Source organism: Lepidochelys kempii, chromosome 7 (assembly GCF_965140265.1).
Source record: "Lepidochelys kempii isolate rLepKem1 chromosome 7, rLepKem1.hap2, whole genome shotgun sequence".
NCBI classification, from domain to species: Eukaryota; Metazoa; Chordata; order Testudines; family Cheloniidae; genus Lepidochelys; species Lepidochelys kempii.
In genome coordinates, this window is record NC_133262.1 from 104,058,431 (window position 1) to 104,080,317 (window position 21,887).

At 42.1% G+C, this 21,887-nt stretch overlaps 1 protein-coding gene across 4 annotated transcripts in view; it reads right to left on the reverse strand.

The window, feature by feature from the left end:
- The window catches only part of EDRF1 (erythroid differentiation regulatory factor 1), a 48,187-nt gene extending 30,351 nt beyond the window's left edge, over window positions 1-17,836 (reverse strand). For 2 of the 4 annotated variants that reach the window (XM_073354080.1, XM_073354084.1), the window contains exons 1-9: window positions 17,565-17,781; window positions 12,892-13,100; window positions 11,840-11,906; window positions 6,638-6,763; window positions 5,964-6,088; window positions 5,354-5,513; window positions 3,051-3,152; window positions 2,624-2,745; window positions 949-1,060 (exon numbers count right to left, since the gene is read on the reverse strand). In XM_073354080.1, coding sequence (XP_073210181.1) covers window positions 949-1,060; window positions 2,624-2,745; window positions 3,051-3,152; window positions 5,354-5,513; window positions 5,964-6,088; window positions 6,638-6,763; window positions 11,840-11,906; window positions 12,892-13,100; window positions 17,565-17,654 — 1,113 coding nt within the window. In that variant the 5' untranslated portion in view covers window positions 17,655-17,781. Of the gene's footprint in view, window positions 1-948; window positions 1,061-2,623; window positions 2,746-3,050; window positions 3,153-5,353; window positions 5,514-5,963; window positions 6,089-6,637; window positions 6,764-11,839; window positions 11,907-12,891; window positions 13,101-17,564 lie in introns of all 4 variants that reach the window. The other 2 variants (XM_073354083.1, XM_073354082.1) reach the window with 2 other exon arrangements.
- Between the last annotated feature and the right edge of the window lie 4,051 nt (window positions 17,837-21,887).

The following is a 21,887-nucleotide window of genomic DNA, read 5'->3' on the forward strand; positions in this document are numbered from 1 at the left end:
GAGGGAGTTACAAGATACACCTATAAATATCAACAAATGATAGTTCAAAATGGAAATGCTGACACTGGGCCCTTTCATGTTTACAGAGCACTTCACACAACAGGCTTCCACCTAGCTTGCTTCTAGGTGCTACCACAATATATATCCTAAATACAAAGATTATGTTAAAAGAACATTGTTTAGATTACAAAAATCAAGCACTCAAAAGTAAAAAAAAAAAAAAAAAAAAAAAAAATCCAAGAGTTACAGTTGCCCAGGCATCCTTAATTCTACCTCCTTGTGCATCCAGTTGTACACTAAATGAGGCAGGAGTCCTGTGGAAACAAACTACATATGCAATCATGTAATTAAAGACACTATCACAATACACAAGGAGAGAGAATATTAAGGTTTCACCTGAAAGTTAGGACATTCCAGATTTACAAGTGCTTGACTTTTCAACATTGATAACATTCTTTTAATGTCTGATTTGTAATTTCCTAGGTTTCTGTATTTGTAAGGAAACAAAGCGAACTAAATGTCCCCTTCATGCATCTTCAGCAGGGCTTGAATTCTGAATACCTTCAGCACTAAACCACACAGTCCTGTATTTCAAATGGTAGAAGTATGTACATTAGCTAGCAGCAGGACGTGGCTGTTAACCCATTTTCGGGTGGCGGGGGGGGGGGGGGAAAGAGGGGGCTCTTTTTAAATTGTTCATCAGTTCAGCCACATCTGAACAGAATTTCATGGAACTAACAAGAGTGACATCTCTAGCCCCAGGACTTTGTTTGAAAATAAGGCAGGGACAAACAATGGAAGTATTAAGAGTTTCTCAAAAAAAGGTTTATAAGAACTTTTCTAGTGCAATGTTGCTACCAGTTCCCACATAACCATTCATAACGGTGAAGTTGGTAATTAATCAAAGAATTGGTAAAGTGGACATAAATGTAAGACGTCAGGACTTACCTGAACAATTCCATTAACATGAAAACACATCACAAGCTCTGGGACGTTACATATTAAGTTGTCCAACCAATAGTCAATTCCTGTTAGCACGTTTATTGGCTTGTTGTTATCCCTACAACAAAAATATTTTTGGTATTGCTTGGAGCAAATAAAGATATTTAAGTCATCAGGGTACATCTAGTAGAGGTTTTGTTTGCTTTTTTTAAATTGCCACTTACAATAAATGTCTGTTGAGACTTTAGCTATGTGTGTGTCAGTACGAGGAGAACAGAGCAACCTTAAAATTGAGGTAAAAAAAAGCTTTCATTTGTGACTAAGGTTATATTTTAAACTAGCACATGTGGGGAGCTATACTAACCACTATGATGATATCAAGTTTCAGAGTAACAGCCGTGTTAGTCTGTATTCGCAAAAAGAAAAGGAGTACTTGTGGCACCTTAGAGACTAACCAATTTATTTGGGCATAAGCTTTCGTGAGCTACAGCTCACTTCATCGGATGCATACTGTGGAAACTGCAGAAGACATTATATACACAGAGACCATGAAACAATACCTCCTTTCATGGTCTCTGTGTATATAATGTCTTCTGCAGTTTCCACAGTATGCATCCGATGAAGTGAGCTGTAGCTCACGAAAGCTTATGCCCAAATAAATTGGTTAGTCTAAGGTGCCACAAGTACTCCTTTTCTTTTTATGATATTAGCATCTGTTACTGCTAATGGAATGCATGCTATTACTGCCCTCACCACTTTAAAATTACAGCCCACATTATTACTGAGATCACCCATAGTTTTCTAAACACTTTTTAAGGGAAAAATTAAGGGATTAATAGAATTAGCTGGAACCAAGCATATTGCAAACTTTCTTACACAGTTCTTCCAAAGGCACCTCAGTTCTGGGCTGCATTTACAGTGCCCAGCTACGTGAACCTTGAGTGTCTTTTGAGCAAAGATGGCCCAGTATGCCAAGCTGACTTCAACTTTTTAAGTTTGCCTCCATCTTTCCCACTCTATGAAAGGCATACTGGTCTTTCCTCCCACCCTTGCTGTGGGAGACCAGGCTCCTTCACCTCTGCATGGGCAAGAACCCCCCACAGCAAGAACAAAAGAGTCAGAGAACAGAGTAACCACAACATCAAGTACACATTTTCAGTTATATATGGACAGTAATCCGTAACTGTATTTTACATGGCATCCAATACTAGCATTTGAGCATCTCACGAATATTAATGTATTTATCCTTACAACATCTGTGCAAAGCAGAGACGTGATACTCCCATTCTACAAATTGGGGATTAGAACAGAGATTAAGGGCCCTAATTTTCAGAAGTGTTGAACACCTACAACTCCAAAGGCAATGGGTTGCAGATAGTTGGCACCTCCAACCATCAGGCCCTAAGTGTTTTGCCAACAGTTACACCAGAAGTCTGAGGAAGAGCCAGAAAGAGAACCAAGACATCCTGAGTCCAAATCCAGTGCCTTAATCACAAAAAACACCCTTCTACTACTTCATGAAATCATTACCACTTCAATACTAGAGTATAAAATTAATCTTTAAATGCAGATTAAGAATTAAATTATCCTACAAACTTATATATACACAAAACTGAATATGAAACTGAAGCAACAAGAGAGCCAGGTTTGGGATACACATCACATTAGTTTAAGAATTCACCTGAGACGCAAGCTCACAGCAGGGTATCTTCCACCTCCAAATATAGGCATATTTGATCCTACTAACATGTGAATGTCTTCAAAGGTCCACAAGATGTTCCGAACAAAGTCATTTTTAAGTCCCTTTGTTTAAAAAAAGAAAGTGTCTAAATAATCCACTCTGTTAATTTTTTCTCCATCACAATCTGCAGAATTACTATGAGAAAGCAAGATGCAAAAAAGGCAAATAAAGGACAGCACATAAAGACTATGCTATGCGTTCACAGTAACTTAAAAGACCAAGATCACTGATGTCACAAGAGCTATTGCTACAGAAGGATTTAATTTTTCTCCCCTCGCCACCAACCCGAATCCAATTTAGACCAAATTTAAAATGATTTGTTAAACTGGGGATTGTTGTTTCCGCTCAGATTCCACAAAAAGCATACCTGACTGTTTTCCCCGTCATTGAACAAAGTACTCAGGTTTTGTTCTTTGGGGGCTGAGGCCACATGCCCCACTACATATGAGGGTTCAAGAGGCACACTTCCCTGTGAAAAGCACAAGGACATAAGGAGTGATTCTATTGCTGAGGTAAAGTCAGGCCATTTTCAAAAGTGTATATATATCCTGAACAGCAGAAGCATAAAAAGTGAAAACCTTAATTCCATCCTTATTTTGTTTAATGTATACAACTTTCTTCAGCCAGTGGCTTACCTCAATTCTTTCTTACTGTAGCTACTGCATTGGAATTCTAGTATGATTTGTTCAAAGTCAGTCTTCATTTACATATAAAAATAGTTTAATTTCTCAAACTTTGCAAAATTAAATACAATAGGAAAGTGAAGAGAATTAAAAAAATAATAATTTGGTATCCAAGAAAAGTAACACATTCACAATCCTGGAGATTTAAATTTTCTATCCTGAAGTTTTATTTATCCACAGTAAAAGCACAGAATGTGCCGCAGCAGTGCAAGGTTTTCTGCACCACCTTGCAACACACCTGAATCACAACTTGGAAACAGTGCCTCCGTGGAGGAGAGAGAGCAGCAGTTTTCTCTTTCTTTCTCCATGCCTAATCAGGCATCGAGGTGGCTTTCTGCTGTGAAAGAATGGCATTTATGGTTCCACCTCAAAGCACATAGAATTGTTACAACTTTACCAATGCAATCTAGATTCTATGTGGTGATCTAGAGCAGAGAATCTTCATAATCCTTTATCAATCTGAGTCATCTAGTGTCCCTATTAATGGTAGAGTCTTCACAAAGGTGGGTGATCATTACCATCTAAATGTAAATAGAATGCTGGAGTTTAAATGTATTAAACTTACATTAATTAGGAGGCTACTCTACATGCACAAGAAATACTACTTTTCATAATGTATTTAAACATCCATTGCACAGACTGAACTCTTAAGATGTTGTACAAAGTCCCTTTAACTTCAGAAAACCTTAATATTCACCTCTACTGTCTGATAAGATAAAGAAAGAAAAACCTGGCTCCTATGCATATTTTCAGCCACAAGTCAATCTCTTTTGGCCCCTTTGTAAGCATTTATACTGAGGTCTGGAGCAATACTAACCAATCAAAATGCACACGCAATTGCTTGTATTATATTGTATGAGTTCAGTGGTACCTATTCTACTCAGGGTAGCAGATACCATATGATCTCTGCTTACTTTGATATATAATCACAAAATAGATATTTGCTTAACTTTCTCTCCTTCATTAGTGTAAAATCTATTACACTTAATAAATTCATGACCATAATGAAGAAAATTCCAGGTATGTTCAAAAAATACATTCTGAATGACTGATTTAAAAACTAACTACCTGTCTACAGACACTCTTTTGGTGAGCATCTTAAACATAAATACAGTTTGACCAAGATTTTGCTTCAGTAAGTCTGGATGGTTGCTTCAACATCAATAAATATTGGAATAATATTAACATGCACTGTGGAAAGAAAGTATTCTGAAATTCTTCCAGATTTCAGGTTCATCCATTTCAGCCCATGTCAATGCTACAAAAGATGATGATCACCACGCCTTAGCACATCCTCACAGTACCAGAAAAAAGACTAAAATAGAAGCTCAGTGGAATCAACACAGGAAACAGAATAAGGAAAGAGTCATCTTTTTTCAGTACGACTGTTGAAGAAACAAATTGTCAAAATACAGTGTATTTTCCTTTAAGATTGCGATTGACAAACCAACAAAGAGCAAAAATGTGCAAATACGATTTTTCACACTAATTCAGTATTGCAACACAATGTATGAAAAAATCACTTTTCTCAGACCCTCCCATACTTTCGTGTTCTAGGAGCACGCAGGACATTCAAGTTACATTTATATGGCTATATTTTTATTCCAGTTTTTTTATGACCAAGTATACTAAAATGGAGCCACAAATGGAAGGCAATGGCTCATTCTGGAATGAAACCCAACATTAGAATTATATATAGAAAACACATTAATCCTATTTAAGGAAAATCAATTATAAGCAAAATTAGTTTCTGATGTCTATCTGTATACAGCTCATAAAGCATTAGGTACCATATATTACTGCTCAAGGAAAGCCAAAAATGGTGCTTTTAGAGTCTAGTTGAGCAAGGCTTCTTCAATACGTTAGATTCTGCTTCTTTAGCTAAAAGGAGGACTCTTGACTACTACATTTTTATAGCTTATATCAGACACCAAATACCTCTCTCCTATAAAAATTAAAGGTCTGTTAAGATTTAATCCATACTAACCTGGTTAGAAGAACCTGGATCTTCAGATACTGACGAAGGCATTTCAAAAGGGGCTGGCCAGGAAGCCCTTCCTACTTCATCACTCTCATCAGGAAGTGGATCTTCATGATGCTGTTCTGCAGTGGAAGACACTGGCTGAGCCGCTCCATCACCATTAATGCTGACAGAAAGACACATTCAAAGAGACTGAATTTGAGATTGTTATATTTAATGCCTAACCGATATTAACGCATTTTATTTTCACAAAAGAGACACAAATGCGGATTTAGTTAAAAACTACTCAGCAACACCCATCTTGTAAATTCATCAGTTAGAGCAGAAAGACAGGTGTCCAGGATCATGTTAAAAATCCTTGAAAATTACGTGTTTTTCCGAGAGAGCAGTACTGCAACGTGTTTTCAACTAAATCATGCTCCAATACTAAAATATTTTAAATAAAGAACTTACTTGTATCAGCGTTATGTTCTTAAAACTACATCCTCTGGATTTTGTTTTAGGATAAAGAGACAGTTTCATATCTTTAACTTTTATTTCAATATAATGAACCAGAGAAAAGTAAATTGGGGTAGAACTCACAAGTTATGCAAATAAAAATATATAATCAAACTACCTGTAATACAAAAACTTGGAAAGTATAGCCTTCTGGTACCAGTGTTCTTTACTCTTCTTCTTTCTTTGCCACTTCTGATCTATTAGTCTTTGATAGAACTCTTTAAGCCACGTCCAGTCCCCCGTCTAAGCAGCATAAATAAGCATGAAATTAATGTGAAATAACTTAGATTCTTTTGTTCATGTGTTAAGCATTTAGCAGATACAATATACCCATCCCACATGAAATGGCACAAAATAAAATAAAATGTTAAAAGATAAGTTTTTACAACAGTGCCTTGACATCTGAACTCTGAAATCAGTTATACTTAACATATTTCAGTGAAATCGACTCTTCAAAAAACAGATTATAGTTTCATGCAGTGTTAAAAGACTGAGTAATAGATTTGTAAAACTGTCCAGCAATATCAAAGACATTAAATGAAAAGGTGAGAAGGGGTATTTTAAGCATACAATACCCTCAGTTAAAAAGATGCCTGATCTATTAGTGCAACCTGTAGTTCTATAGGAACTAGAGAGAATCCACGATAACTAAGTGCTTTGTGAACCCCTTTTTCGCCTTTGTATACAATTCTCAACAATTTTGCTACATTTGCTATACCTTTGTGCTGATAACACTGCACTTGAAATACATATGCCAGGTGGCCAAAGACATTAACAAAACAAATGGTTAACCTGAGATGATCTCATGAAGAGCTCCTGAATATCTAGCTCATCCAGTAAAAGGGTTCGTCCAATACGGTGTACTGCCATGCTCACATGTGACTTGCTGTAAGGTATCTTCAGAAGTTTTTTAATGTTCTTGCAAAAAGACAAAACAGAAAAGTTATATTCCCCACAATTACACTGAATTATAAAGAGAAGATTTACTAATTAGAATGTTCAGAAATGAAAGAATCTATCATGAGTGAAAAAAAAAATAGTACATTTTTTTTTTAAAAGGACTAGTCACTTTTTTTTTTTTTTAAATATCTTCATTCAGCCATCTAATACTCCTGAACCAAGTATGCCTCAACTAGGTTTTCAGAAAGCTTCGTTTCTCATCTGACAATCACAAAAGGCACCATTTATGACAGCAAAAAGACCATCTTGTATCTCCACCTGTTTTCCACGTTCTGTGTTTCGCCCTCTGGCTTTCCTCCCCTTCCTCTTGCTCCTCTGGCCAAGCCTTGCTGCTTTTGATTTTAGCTGTAGTTCTAATAGTCCCCTCTGAGGGAGTACACCATGCTGCCCCAATGGGTTATCAATAAGGCTACGTTTTAGTCCTGGGTATTTTTAGTCAAAGACATGTACAGGACACAGGCAGTAAACAATTATTCATGACCCGTGACCTGTCCATGACTTGTACTATACACTCAACTAAATCTTAGGGAGTGGGGGCAGCCCAGGGTGCCGTGGGTGCTTGGGGGCCTCAGGCAGAGGCATGGCCAGGCAGCTCTGTGCACTGCCTCCACCCAGAGTGCTCCGCAGCTCCCATTGGCCAGAAACCACGGCCAATAGGAGCTGTGGGGGCGATGCCTGCAGGCGGGAAGCAGCACGCAGAGCCACTGGCCATGCCTTCACCTAGGAGCCGAGGGATGTCACCGCTTCCGAGGAGCCTCCCGGATATAAGCGCCACCCAGAGCCCTCACCTCCTCCCATACCCAAACTCCTGCTGCTGTCGGGTGCAGCTGGCCCAGGGGCTGCTTGAGTTGCTCAGGGAGCCCCCAGGCCAGCCATACCAGCTGCTGAAGAAGTCACAGCATCTGTGACTTCCATGACAAACTTGCAGCCTTAGTTATTAAGCACAAGAGATCAGGATTGCTTGTCTATGAAGTTAAATCAAATGTATGTTCTCATCATTAGTCTAAGCAGAGCCCAATCCTATAGAAGTATATCTGGAAAAAAAAAAAATACCCAAGCCTTTGATATCAGTTGTCAGCGCTCAAGAGATTACCACTCAGTATGCTACTACTTAAACTGCAGAGATTCTACTTATTATGTGTATTACCACAGGGCCTAAGGGTCCTAGTCTTGGTCCCATTGTGCTAAGTGCTGTACAAACAAAACAAAAAAAGACAGTACCTGCTCTAAGACGCTTACAATCTAGGTATAGGACAAGAGACAACCGATGGATACAAACCAATAGACAGAGGAGTAAAAGGAAGAAATGAGACAAAATTGGTAGCATGATGAGCAGTGGTCTCAGCAATCTAGCCATCATCAAGCGTTTAGTAGACTTCACAGAAACGGAAAGTTTAAAGTAGGGTTTTGAAGGATGTTGATGTATTAGTTTTCTAGATGTTTACAAGTAGCTATCTCCCATGCACCTCCTCCATGGTTGGGAGAAAGATGCTTGTTTGAAACTTTAGCAAATAAGAGATGATGGCACCATGGGGCCCATCAGAGGCTGGAGTCAACATCTCAGGAGTGAATGAGAGATAAGCAGGGGGGGATAGGCCATGAAAGGCCCTGAAAGCGAAGAGAAGCAGCTTATGTCTGATTTGATAGAGAAACAGGAGCCAGTGAAGGGATGACATGGTCAAAGCATGGTGGATAGGAAAATTATCTTTGCAGCAGCACTCTGAATGGATATGAGCAAGACCAGAGAGAAGGATGATGAATTAACTGACATCATGAGAACCTAGACCAGAATTTAATTGTAGATGGATAGGAGAGTCTGTACATTGCATATTTTTTCAGTCTGACATCTCTAAGATTTAGACATAGCCTAGATGTGAGGGAGGGAGGCCCGAGTAGAAGCGGACACCCAGTTTAAGAGCCTAAATGATAGGCAGAATGGAGATGATGTCCACGGTGATTGAAAAATGAGATAGTTGGAAAGGGGGAGTTTAAGAACTCTGTTTTAGCTGCTTTGAACTTGAGCCCACAGCTAGACATCCATAAGGAGATGTCAGAGAGACACCAAGATTTTAGATTGGACAGAAGGAGACAGGTCTGGAGTACGGAGGTAGATCTCAGAATTGTCAACATAGAGATGGCAGTTGAATTTGTTTGCAGATGAGATTACCCAGAGATAAGGTGTAGAAAGAGAAGAGAAGGGGACCAAGGATGGATCCCTGTGGAACCCCCATAGAAAGTTGTTGGGGGGAGAGGACATGCTAAAGGAGTAATGCGAGAAGTAGGAATAGAATCATGAGAGGACAGAATCACAAAAGACAAGATTTCAAGAAGAGGAGCATGGTTGACAATGCTGAAGGTGGCTGACAGGTCAAGGAGCTTGAGGATGCAGTACTGCTTTGGCTAAGAAAAAGGCCAACAGTGACTTGAGACACACAAGGTGGTCCAATAAAAGGTATTCCCTCACCCACCTTGTCTCTCTAATATTCTGAGACCAACACAGCTACAATTACAATGCACACAACAATTAATGACTTTGGCAAGGACAGTTTCAGTGAGTGGTCACACAATGAAATTAATAGGCAACAGGTTTAAGACCAACAAAATGAAGTAATTCTTCACACAATGCACAGGCAACCTGTGGAACTCCTTGCCAGCGGTTGTTGTGAAGGCCAAAACTATAACTGGATTCAAAAATGAATTAGATAAGTTCATGAAAGATAGGTCCATCTATGGCTATTAGCCAAGATTATTAGGGATGCAACCCTATGCTCTGGGTGTCCCTAAATCTCTGACTGCCAGAAGCTGGGAGCGGATAACAGGGGATGGATCACTTGATATTGCCCTATTCTATTAATTCCCTTTGAAAGATCTGGCATTGGCCACTGTCGGAAGACAGGATACTAGGCTAGATTGACCATTGGTGTGACCCAGTATGGTCATTCTTATGTTTTGTTGAGTGCAAGAGGGGGAAACCAGATTGGAGAGGATCTAGGCTGGAACTGGAAGAGAGGAACGCCAGACTGCAATCGTAAACAATGTATTCAATGAGCTTTGAGATGAAAGGAAGCGGGTGGTAGTTGGAGATGCAAATAGGATCAAAGGGAGGGGGTGTTTTTTTCCTGTTTTGTTTGGTTTTGAAGATGGAAGAGACTAAAGCATGCTTGTATTGTGAGGGGAAAGAGCCAGAGGAGAGTGCGAAGTTCAGGCAAAGAGTAAGGGAGGAGATGAGAGTAGGCACAAGGGAGATCAGCAGATGGAATAGGGCCACTGGAATGTTAGAGGAGCAGCGCAGACAAGAATCTTCTGTGTCTGTGATCGGGAAGGAAGAGAAGAGAGTTATTGAAAAGGAATGGAAGGCAAGCTGAGTAGGAGAAAGATCATTTATTTTGTCAATTTTCTTTTTGACTAAATTTACAAGATCCTGTATGGAGAGAAGCGGAGACAAGATGGCAAAAAGGTGGCTGAGACTACAGACATGGGATTCTCTTCCAATTCGCTCCCCAGATTTCCTAGTGGGAATCTTACACAAAAATAAAAATATTCCTAAACAGCACTTGCAAAGGACTTGTGGGTTTCCCAATTTGTCTAAGTTTCATCCATTAGCAAATTATTGCAAATGGATTAAATATTATAGAGCTATTTCAATTAGCATGTGCTAACTTAGAGCTCACATAAGTCCCTTTTAGTTGATGTTAACTGAAAAGAAAACCTCCAACGCTTTTAAAACAAGAGAGGGATTTTTAAGTGAAAAAAGTTTGTACAAATATGGTGACAGCAAGTTGATAGAGTTCTTGTTACTCAGGATCATGAAAATGAAAGTAGAGGAAAGAAGTTGAAAACATAAGGTAGATGTTGAATATGCTACAGTAAACCAAATTCTCATAATGAAAACATTAAAGAGAAATTGTGGATTCATGTTTAAATGTTATTGCATAATGCCACCACAGAAAATACAAGGTTATAGAATATTAATTATGAAAAGAAATGTTTTAAATGCTTGAATTTAATACAAGAGATTTTCAAAGCAAAAAAGAAACCCAACCCCTCCCCCCCTCAAGAAGTTATACCAAAATATTGTATTTCTGCAAGCCCTACAAATATCTTTATTTGGAGATAATGGTCATCTTATGCCAATACTTTTGAGAGTATATATGACAGCTATCTTATCTGTTAAGCAAACAGTAAATGTTTGAGTATTTACCAGAATGTTTAATTATCAAGGTAAAACAGGAGGCTCTATTTTTAAAGCAGGAAAGGTTGGTCCCATAACAATGTTATTCCACTGATAGTGTTTTGGGTATAAAACGCCTCACTTAGATGCAATTATTTTGTTGGAGGGTCGTTGGCATAGCAGATAAACGGTAGTCCCCATACCATTACTGACCTACTGAGTTCCAAATAAGAGTATTAGGGAACAGACCTCTTGTAGGAGCTTTGAGACAGCAAGTCAGGGAACAGCTTGGCAATGGGTCTTCCTCACAACTATAACCTAGATACTAATATTTGACTAGGCGTGGGTATAAGCTACTAGAATGCTCTTCCCCTATTGCTAACGTGAGTTAGATATAGTAAAATTTACTGTAATGCATTCAAATAGGCTACTGAAGTGGTCCTCATCATGCTCTCATTCAGGTCAATAGCAAAACTCCGACTGACTTTATGGAGACAATATCATGAATGCTTGATTTTAGCAGCTCACCATTTCAATTTTTTCCCCAAATGTAAAATTATTTGGGGTGCCCCAATTTTCTTTTTCCATCCTCTTTGTTTCTCACTTTTCCTCAGTGCTCTTCTGTCTATCTGTATCTTTGGGTATGTCTACACTGCAAATAAAAACTCGACGCTATTTGTACTTTATTCATTCAGTTGTCACAACTTCCTTTGAACTATAAGCAAATAGCCAAAGTGAAATGAAGTTTTCTTAAATAATTTAATAAAAGGTTAGTAAAACAAAATCACGGTAGCATAAGCCATTTTCTTAATCAAGATACCATCACAAAACTGAAGAATTATTGAACTATAAACGGCACATACCTCAGAATCAGACACAACATCCACATCATTTCCAACTGAGTCAATGAAGTCATATGCCATGCCAAAGCTATTTTAAAAAAATATTAGAAGTTTAAACCATTGCATTTTGACATTTAAAACATAACTGCTTGTTCCTCAAAGAACTTAGTGCCTCTTTAAGAAAACCCATTCTTTCATTAAAAAAAAAAAAAAAAAAAGAGTTTGTGCATTTCCATCTGTGAACAATTCCAAAATAAAAAAAAAGGCAGAGAAAGTAAAAACAGGAATTCACTAACCTACCTAATTAAAACACATGTATTAATTCTGCCCACTGTTTAATGTTTTTTTTAAAAATTCCCTGCTGCGCACAGGGTCCACAAGAGTAATGTGCCACTTCAGCCCTAATTTGGCAATTTAAGAGGTGTAAGCCCTGTGCATAGTGATTTTCATCCCAGATGCCAATCTGCTTTGAGTGATTTGCACACATTCAGCAGATCATCCCAGACTTGACACTGGCTGTGATACCAGAGATGCCTTTTTTCATTGCTGAACTTTCCTTGTCCAATTTCCAAAATATCAAACCACCACGTTTTACTAATTATTTTCCTTAGGTATTTGCCACCTATTTTTATTTTTAAAACATACATTTATTGTAGGCACTGCAAGAAAATTTCCATAAACGTGTCCATTCTTATTCCTGAATTTCCAAGCCCGCAGCCAATTCCAGACTAACAGTAAGTAGGCTACAGATTTGTTTCAGAATACTATTCCATTTCCTTATATGATCAAAGAGCAGAATTCCTATTACTACCTCAGTCAATCTAGCCTGACCAACTGATGCCATCCAATTGCAGGTAGTCAACATGAAGTGAGTTTGATTGTCTCAGTCCATTTGCCAGCATACACATCGCAAAAGCTACCATCATAACTGGAATTCTTAATCACCTTCTAAGCAAGACGGGATTAAAGCATACTGGGTGAGGGAAGGCAAGGGAGAGTGCAAAGACAGAGAAAGAAGGAGAAACAGAAGGGATAACAGAGAATAGGACAATTTGTAGTGATGTCAGTGTTACCTTGAAAATAGTTTGCTTTTCTTGCTGTTGCCAAGAATGGTTGTTCCTGCTGGCCCCAGTTTGGCGCTTTCACGTAACCAATTGGCAGGTGGAAGTTTCAAATCAGTCTTCTCTTGAAGACGGGCAAATGCTGCTTGTGGTGGGGCAGATGAATATTTCACCACAGCACTGCTTTTTACTTCATTGCCACCAAGAAATAAAACCGATCCCTAGTTTGCAGAACAGAAATTAGAGTCCTTCATTCATAAATTAGTTTCTTAAAAAGTTATTAGACTTTACTTGATGTCAATTCAATTCCATTAACTGACGATACTAGGAATACAATTTAATTAAGGCCTAATCCTGTAAAGATTAACACGTTTAACTTCCCACATTGTGATGAGTTCCACTGACTTCAGTAGTATTCTTAAGCTTATGCTTAACTTTATGTACTGTGAGAAACGCTACTTAAGTCAGTAGAACTTACCACAGGGCATAAAATGAAGCACATGCTTTATAAATCTTTGTATGATTTAGACTAAGAAAACATACTGCAGAACACTGGTCTCATTACAGATTAAGTATAATGCTTTTCACTATTATGTGCTGACAGAAATAAGGGTTCATAATTACATTTTTAACTAGCATACCTCAGTCCTGGTGTAAATATACAATTACTAACACAATTGAAGACAGGGTATTACACGTCAGACAACCTTAACTACATGTGCTGCTATGTGCTCTGCTTAAACTAGCGCCTTTCATTTTAAGCCTCCCAAAGAGTTTTATATCTATATTCAGAATATGTATCATTCCCATAAGATTAGTAATAACCAACCTGTATCAGCATATCACAGAACATCTGAACATCAGAAGAACAAACAGCAACATAAATGCATTTTAAGTATTACCACGTAGAAAACTGAAACAAGCCCTCATTCTGGTGTTCAGCTGTTTTGCAATGTGCCAGTTGCTCATTTTCTACCCCAGAGGTTACTGCTTTGTAGCAGTAATGTGCACGCTGCGTGTAGGAAAGGTCCTGATTCTGCAAATGAATCTGAGTGAACAGATCCGTAAGCCCAGGCAGACCCCCAAAGACCTGAAGTGGGGCCTATCCAGGGTCTCTTTACTAGAACTTCTGGTTTCCCAACGCTGCATACAATAGGTGTAAAGTCTGAATATGCAACAGTCATGCATAGCAAAAGTAACCAGTACTCTCTTATATGACAACAAACATGCAAATTCTTTTAGACGAATGCCTTAGGGCAGCTTCATCTGGTCTACACTAGGATTTCTGACACTCTGGACATAGCTACACTGGAAACTTCAAAGCGCTGTTGCGGGAATGCTCCCACAGCAGCGCTTTGAAGAAGTGAGAGTGTGGTCGCGCGCGAGCGCTGGGAGAGCTCTCCCAGCACTCCTGGTAATCCACCTCCATGAGGGAATTAGCTCCCAGCACTTGGAGCCTGCCTACACTAGCACTTTAAAGCGCTCAGACTTGCTGCGCTCAGGGGGGTGATTTTTCACACCCTTAAGCCAGCAAGTTACAGCACTATAAAATGTAAGTGTAGACAAGCCCTTAGTGTAACTACACCATGCAAATCCCTACTCTAGACAATTTATACTGGTACAGTTTACTTTAATTTGAAACTGAAGCGAACTTCCCCAGATCAGATCTACACTAAGGATCTGCACCAATGAAGCTATACTAGAAGCTGACATCCTAATTTAACAAGGCTATTTTTGTCTGTCTTGTACAGAACCAAATACTCTGTCAGTGCACAGCAAATAAATAATAAAAACTGATTACCCTGTAGAACCAATCATTTGTAATATTCCTTTTTATTAGAAAGGTTAGCAACCCTGAGTTTAGTGAGACCAGAGGGACTCCTATATTTCATTTCTAATGACTATTTTCAGAGGGCTAGGCTTTGCAACCCAATGGGGCACACAAGCATAGATACCAACAGTTACACTATGGCTAAACACAACAAAGATTCAATAGCCATGCCCCAAACCCTAGTTTTGGCTACTGCATTAAAATTCCAAAGAAATATTAAGGAGAGTAGGATTTGGGGAGCGTGGGGGGAGGAAGAGGGAAAGGCAGAGTGAGGAGAAGGAAGACAGGCAAGAAGGGGAAACGGTTTGAGGGGGTGGGGAGGGAGGGAGAGAATTTAAAGCTATGCTGATTTCTTCATTGAAAAACATCCAAATGGTGGCTTTGGAGAGCTCCTCTTCTTTCCCCTGCAGCTCAGGCACCACACCACTACACAGAGTAATTTGGCATACTAGGAAGTTTGCACTGTGGTAGTGTTGGATCATATTAAAGAAGTTCTGTATTAAAATCACAAATGAGTTTGATTCCCCAGAGTTTAAATTCCAGGGTATTACTAATTAAGAGGTCTCTTGGTTTTTGGTACTGTTTCTCTCCCTCTGTGTGTGAAACTTGCAAGCTGCTAATTGCCTTAGTACATTCTAAGACAGAGTCTGTTCTCAAAGCAATTCACAGAGAGAGAGACTCAAAGCAATACTCTAACAACAGAAACAGCACCCAGAGACTCCCCACCCTTTTGTTGTATTAACAATTGTGATTAAAATAGAGATAGAGGATGTATGTGGATGGATGCTTGGTGTGGATAATAACTGAATCATCAGGGAGGTGCCAGCCTAAGAATCCAGTGTCCATCGGCTGAAGAAGGCGTCAAGTGGAAATAACCAGAGGACCCCCCGGAGGGCAGACTGGAATCCACCCAACAGCCTCAAGAATGGGAGAACCAAAGAACAAGATAACATCTTGGAGCCGTCAGGAATGTGCTATCTGCTGATTGATTCAGCAACAGCATGATGAAGCAATTCCCATAGACTGGCATAGGAAGAAATTCCTATAAAAATAGACTCTAAAAAGTGAGAACTTTGGGGTCTGATTCTGCAAACCAACTTCCAGGAGCATCAGATGAGCATCTGACAAGGCCCTGCTCCCTCCTCATGTCCAGGCCACCTGGCCAGTGGCTTGGCATGAGCAACTCTAAGGCTGGTAACTATGATAACAACCTTGCAGAACCTCTGTGTGTGTGTGTTTGTATGAATGAATGTGTGAATAAATATGAGATTGAATGGAATGTTATAACTAACTGCTTACTATGATTCTTTCTGTATTCACAATAAATGTGGTATTTTGCCTTTTTCCCTTTAATAAGATCCTGCTGGGTTTTATTTTATTGGTATAACAGTAGCAGTTCATTATTATCCTCACAGGGTATGTCAGTTTACTACATGTTTGCACTGTTGTTTTAGCTGTGTTAGTCCAAGGACACAAGGAGGTGAGGTAATATCTTTTATTGGCTCAACCTCTGTTGGTGAAAGAGACAAGCTTTCAAGCTATACAGAGCTCTTTACGGGTCTGGAAAAGGCACTCAGAGTATCACAGCTAAATACAAGGTGGAACAGATGTCAAACTGCAGTGTAGGCAGCAATGCACCCCACCTACTAAACTGACGAAACTGTACCTAATGGGTGTTCTCTAGAAGCCATTCTTACTGTGATAGAAGAGAAAGTGAAGCTAGATGTGTGGTATTATAAGTTTCGTTGAAAGAGGATGGCTAATGAACCCTAATTGCATAGAGGACGCTTATTAATAACTGCCAATATTTAAAAGGTCACCTTTACATGTTTACCCTGAAACCAGGTCACCTCTATGAAGCAGAATCCAATGAAAGAAATTGAACTCAGTAGTGATCATCGCAAGGTGCAACGTTGACAAGATAAATAGATGTCTATTTTATCTAAATTTAGCACATTTTATGGAAGTACTTTACAAGCTCTCCCTCATCCTAGAGAAATATATTCCCAGCAGCTCCTCTGGAGTAGGCCTATATTTGTTTCCCCTCTTCAAGACAGGAGAGGGGTGGCTTATTCACACTCCTGCGGGCCATAAATTATATCAACATAAGTGGTAGTGTGTATGAGCCCTAAGTGCAAAGTAGGGAAGAGGAGCATAGTCTGAGCACACTCAAATTCATTCTAGACACTGACCCTCTGACTTTGGGAAACAGACTTAACCACTCTTGTTTTCCTGTCTTGAAGAGGGGAAGGGCCTGTGGCAGAGCCAAGGGTTGAGCAGTGAGCACCCCCCAGCACAGTGGAAAGTTGGCACCTGTAGCTCCAGCCACGAGTCGGTGCCTATACAAGGAGCTGCATATTAACTTCTGAAGAGCCCCATGTGGCTCGGGAGCCGCAGGTTGGCCACCCCTGGCGTACACTATCCCGAAGCGGCAGCCCACTCCACCTGTCCAAAGAAACCGGCGGGACGGGGCGGGGCAGCCACCTCAGGGCGCTCTCTTTCTAACTATAAGTCTGGGCGATGAAGGCTGACGCCGAGGCAACGGGAAACTGCCACCCTGTCAGCGTGCCGGAGTGACACCTGGTAATCCCACCGGTGCGGAGCGGGTGCCCAGGCCCCCTGGCTTGCTGACACCCCCTGCCCCGCACCTCCGGGGGAAACCGTGGACGGTACCCCGGCTACGGACACCGGTGCGAGTCCGCAGGGCAGACACCCCGGCGTGTGTGTAGACGGGGGAAAGGAGCGGGCGCCCCGGGTCCAGGACATCGGGTGAGGGAGCGGAGCCCACAAGCGGACCGGGCCGCAGCGAACCGCGAGCTGCAGGCTCGGAGCCCGGGGGGAGGCTGCCGCTCACCTGCTTGAGCTCCTCAGGGTCTCCCTTCAGCGCGGCGGGGCCCGCTTCAGCGCAGGCTCCCCACGGCGGGGGAGCTCCTGTGCCCTCCATTGGCTCTGTCCTCACAGCCAGCCAGCCCAGCCCCGGCGGGGGCAGAACCGGAAGAACCGTGAGGCCGCGGCTGCCACCAGCGGCCCCAGAAGCGGAGGGGAAGGAGGAACGGAAATCTCGCGGAGAAGGCTTCTTCTCGCGGGACTTGCCGAGCGCGGCTGGCTGCCGGCGCAGCCCTTGTGTACGCTCGCGGCTCGCAAATGTGCTTCGGCACGTGCGTCTTTGGCAGGGTCTGGGCGCGCGCCGGGCGCTGAGGCGTCAGCGAAGGCTGCACTGTGGGGAGGGGCTTGTTTCGTGTCCGTGCCTGTGGCCCTCATAAAAGTAACAGCAACGAGTCCGTTGCATGTTGGAGTGCGCGGAAGTGGCGCCCGTGTGTGCAAAGCGCAGCAGCCAGTAAGAGGATATCATAATGCCATAAATCCATGGTATGCCCACACCTTGACTACTGTGTGGCGTTCTGGTCGCCCCATCTAGAAAGAGCTATATTAGAACTGCGACAAGTAGAGAGAGGGGCTAGACAAATGATTGGGGTATGGAACAGCTTCTGTGTGAGGTGAGTTTAAAAAGACTGGGACTGTTCAGTTTAGGAAAGAGGTGACTAAGGGGGAGGTATGATGGCTATGCAGTCATGACGGGTGTGGAGAAAGTGAATAGGGAATTGTTTTTTTACCTCTTTGCATATCACAAGAACAAGGTGTCACCCAATAAAATTAATAGGCAGCAGGTTTAAAACAAACAAAAAGTACTTCTTGAACTCATTGATGGGGGTGTTGTGAAAGCCAAAAGTATAACTGGGTTCAAAAAATCAAGTATTGGGTAGCCATGTTAGTCTGTATCTACAAAAACAACAGGGTGCCACCAGACTCCTTGTTTTGGGGTTCAAAAAAAGAATTAGATAAGTTAATGGAGGGTAGGTCCATCAATGGCTACTAGCCAGGATGGTTAGAGATACAACCCCATGCTCTGAGTCTTCCTAAACCTCTGGCTGCCAGCAGCAGGGACTGGACAACAGGGGATGGATCATTTGATAATTGCCCTGTTCAGTTCATTCCCTATGGGTATGTCTACACTACGAAATTAGGTCGAATTTATAGAAGTCGGTTTTTTAGAAATTGGTTTTATATATTCGAGTGTGTGTGTCCCCACAGAAAATGCTCTAAGTGCATTAAGTGCATTAACTCGGCGGAGCGCTTCCACAGTACCGAGGCAAGCGTCGACTTCCGGAGCGTTGCACTGTGGGTAGCTATCCCACAGTTCCCGCAGTCTCCGCTGCCCATTGGAATTCTGGGTTGAGATCCCAATGCCTGATGGGGCTAAAACATTGTCGCGGGTGGTTCTGGGTACATATCGTCAGGCCCCCGTTCCCTCCCTCCCTCCATGAAAGCAAAGGCAGACAATCATTTCGCGCCTTTTTTCCTGAGTTACCTGTGCAGACGCCATACCACGGCAAGCATGGAGCCCGCTCAGGTAACCGTCACCCTATGTCTCCTGGGTGCTGGCAGACGCGGTACGGCATTGCTACACAGTAGCAGCAACCCCTTGCCTTGTGGCAGCAGATGGTACAGTGAAGGGTTAATGTCTAGCTATTCCACCTGGAAGCAGGCGGGGCACACCCTGACTGTTTCCTAGGAGCAATGCACACATTGCTCTATCCAAGGACAAGGGCTAGATATGAACCCTGAGAACTTGATTGTTTGGACAGCAACTGTGGGAGGTTTCTTTAGCCTGGGCTCAAGGCCTGAGAACCAGGATTGTAGTAGATAGAGGATGGTAACTAAGCATATGAATCAACGTCATACATTCCTTTGTGTAGCAGTGTGTAATGCTTAGGGGGAGAAATATAATAAAAGGAGAAGGTGGAAGGCGGGGGGGGCAGAACAGCCCATCTTCGCTGACCAGCCTGTTTGCTTGCATAAAGCTGTGTTCTGTCTCATCACTGAACCGCAACAACTGGCGCCCAACGTGGGGCCCTCAGCACTCACCTCGCCCGGCAAGGGTTTCAGACGCGTCACTCATCCACTTCGTGGATCCCGGACCGTTGTGGGTTCCAGCCCGGTGCGTGCGACCAGCACTTAAACAACATGGCATGGCACCAGGGGCTGTCGAATCCCATACCAGAGTTTCAGCTGACCTTGGAGGAGACCGCGTTGCCCCCCGAGTCGACAACGGCGGGACGGAAACGGAGGAGGCGTAACGTCCCAAGCCAGCCCGTGACAGGGGGAGCAGTAAAAGCATTGGTCGCCACGGCTCAACGAAAACTGGCAGCAGATCAGCAGCCAGAAACTCCTAAGACTTTGTTTGTGGCGATTCTCGCCCAAATCACTGCTAATTCTGTGATGATTGTGTGCCTTTTGTGCCTGCTATTTTCTGTAGGGGTTGGCTCGGAAGCGCCTCCCCCGTTACAAGCCCGAAGGAGAATAAGATACTGCTCTTTGCTTATGCTAATCTTTTCTCCCAGTACTCTAGCATGGCTAATTGGGGCCCGGCCAACTATATTCTGCCTCGCACGGCTATATCCCTTCACACACCGCACCCGGCCGGGGCTCACAATGTCACCTGTGCGCGTGTAGTTAACTGCACTAGTACAAAGGTGCCATTGGGCTGTCAAAAAATTTCTCAATCCCTTTTAAATTGTTCCCATGCTGTTAATGTTTTATATAATTATGGCCATATCATCCTACCATCAGGATGGGTTTTTACTTGTGGTTCATGCACCTTTAATTATATTCCTGCAAATTTAAGTGATGGCACCCTTTGCTGTCTTAGTAGAATGATACTTATATTGCCTTTTGCTGGTTACAATTGTAGTAAAAGAAGTGTATCCCTTTTAGATGATTATATTGCAGATGTTAAGCTTTTGGTTATTTTGTGTTTGTAATTATTGGGCTTATTTTTTGTTGTTGCTGTGTACAATGTATTCCTTCCTTGTTAAGACTTTGTAAAATTTTTGCCCTGGAAAGCTCCCCAGGTTATGTCCTTGTCTGTCTGGGAGTTAAATAGCATGATAAAACAAATTGGCGGCTACCATGAGATGGCCAATTATCAATAAACAAAAAAGGGGAGATGAAGGGTTAATGTCTAGCTATTCCACCTGGAAGCAGGCGGGGCACACCCTGACTGTTTCCTAGGAGCAATGCACACATTGCTCTATCCAAGGACAAGGGCTAGATATGAACCCTGAGAACTTGATTGTTTGGACAGCAACTGTGGGAGGTTTCTTTAGCCTGGGCTCAAGGCCTGAGAACCAGGATTGTAGTAGATAGAGGATGGTAACTAAGCATATGAATCAACGTCATACATTCCTTTGTGTAGCAGTGTGTAATGCTTAGGGGGAGAAATATAATAAAAGGAGAAGGTGGAAGGCAGGGGGGGGCAGAACAGCCCATCTTCGCTGACCAGCCTGTTTGCTTGCATAAAGCTGTGTTCTGTCTCATCACTGAACCGCAACAGTACAGTACGACTGGTAGCCGTCATCGTCATGTCTGAGGTGCTCCTGGTCGCCTCTGTGAGGTCAATCAGGAGCGCCTGGGCAGACATGGGCGCAGGGACTAAATTTGGAGTGACTTGAGCAGGTCATTCTCTTTAGTCCTGCAGTCAGTCCTATTGAACCGTCTTATGGTGAGCGGGCAGGCGATACGGACTGCTAGCAGTCGTACTGTACCATCTTCTGCCGAGCAGCCATGAGATGTGGATGGCATGCAGTTCTTCTGCACCGTCTGCTGCCAGCCAAAGATGTAAAAGATAGATGGAGTGGATCAAAACAAAAAATAGACCAGATTTGTTTTGTACTCATTTGCTTCCCCCCCTCCCCTGTCTAGGGGACTCATTCTTCTAGATCACACTGCAGTCACTTACAGAGAAGGTGCAGCGAGGTAAATCTAGCCATGTATCAATCAGAGGCCAGGCTAACCTCCTTGTTCCAATAACGACGATAACTTTGGTGCACCATTTCTTATTGGAACCCTCCGTGCAGTCCTGCCTGAAATACTCCTTGATGTACAGGCACACCCTTTGTTGATTTTAGCTCCCTGAAGCCAACCCTGTAAGCCGTGTCGTCAGTCGCCCCACCCTCCGTCAGAGCAACGGCAGACAATCGTTCCGCGCCTTTTTTCTGTGCGGACGCCATACCAAGGCAAGCATGGAGGCCGCTGAGCTCATTTTGGCAATTAGGAGCACATTAACCACCACACGCATTATCCAGCAGTATATGCAGCACCAGAACATGGCAACGCG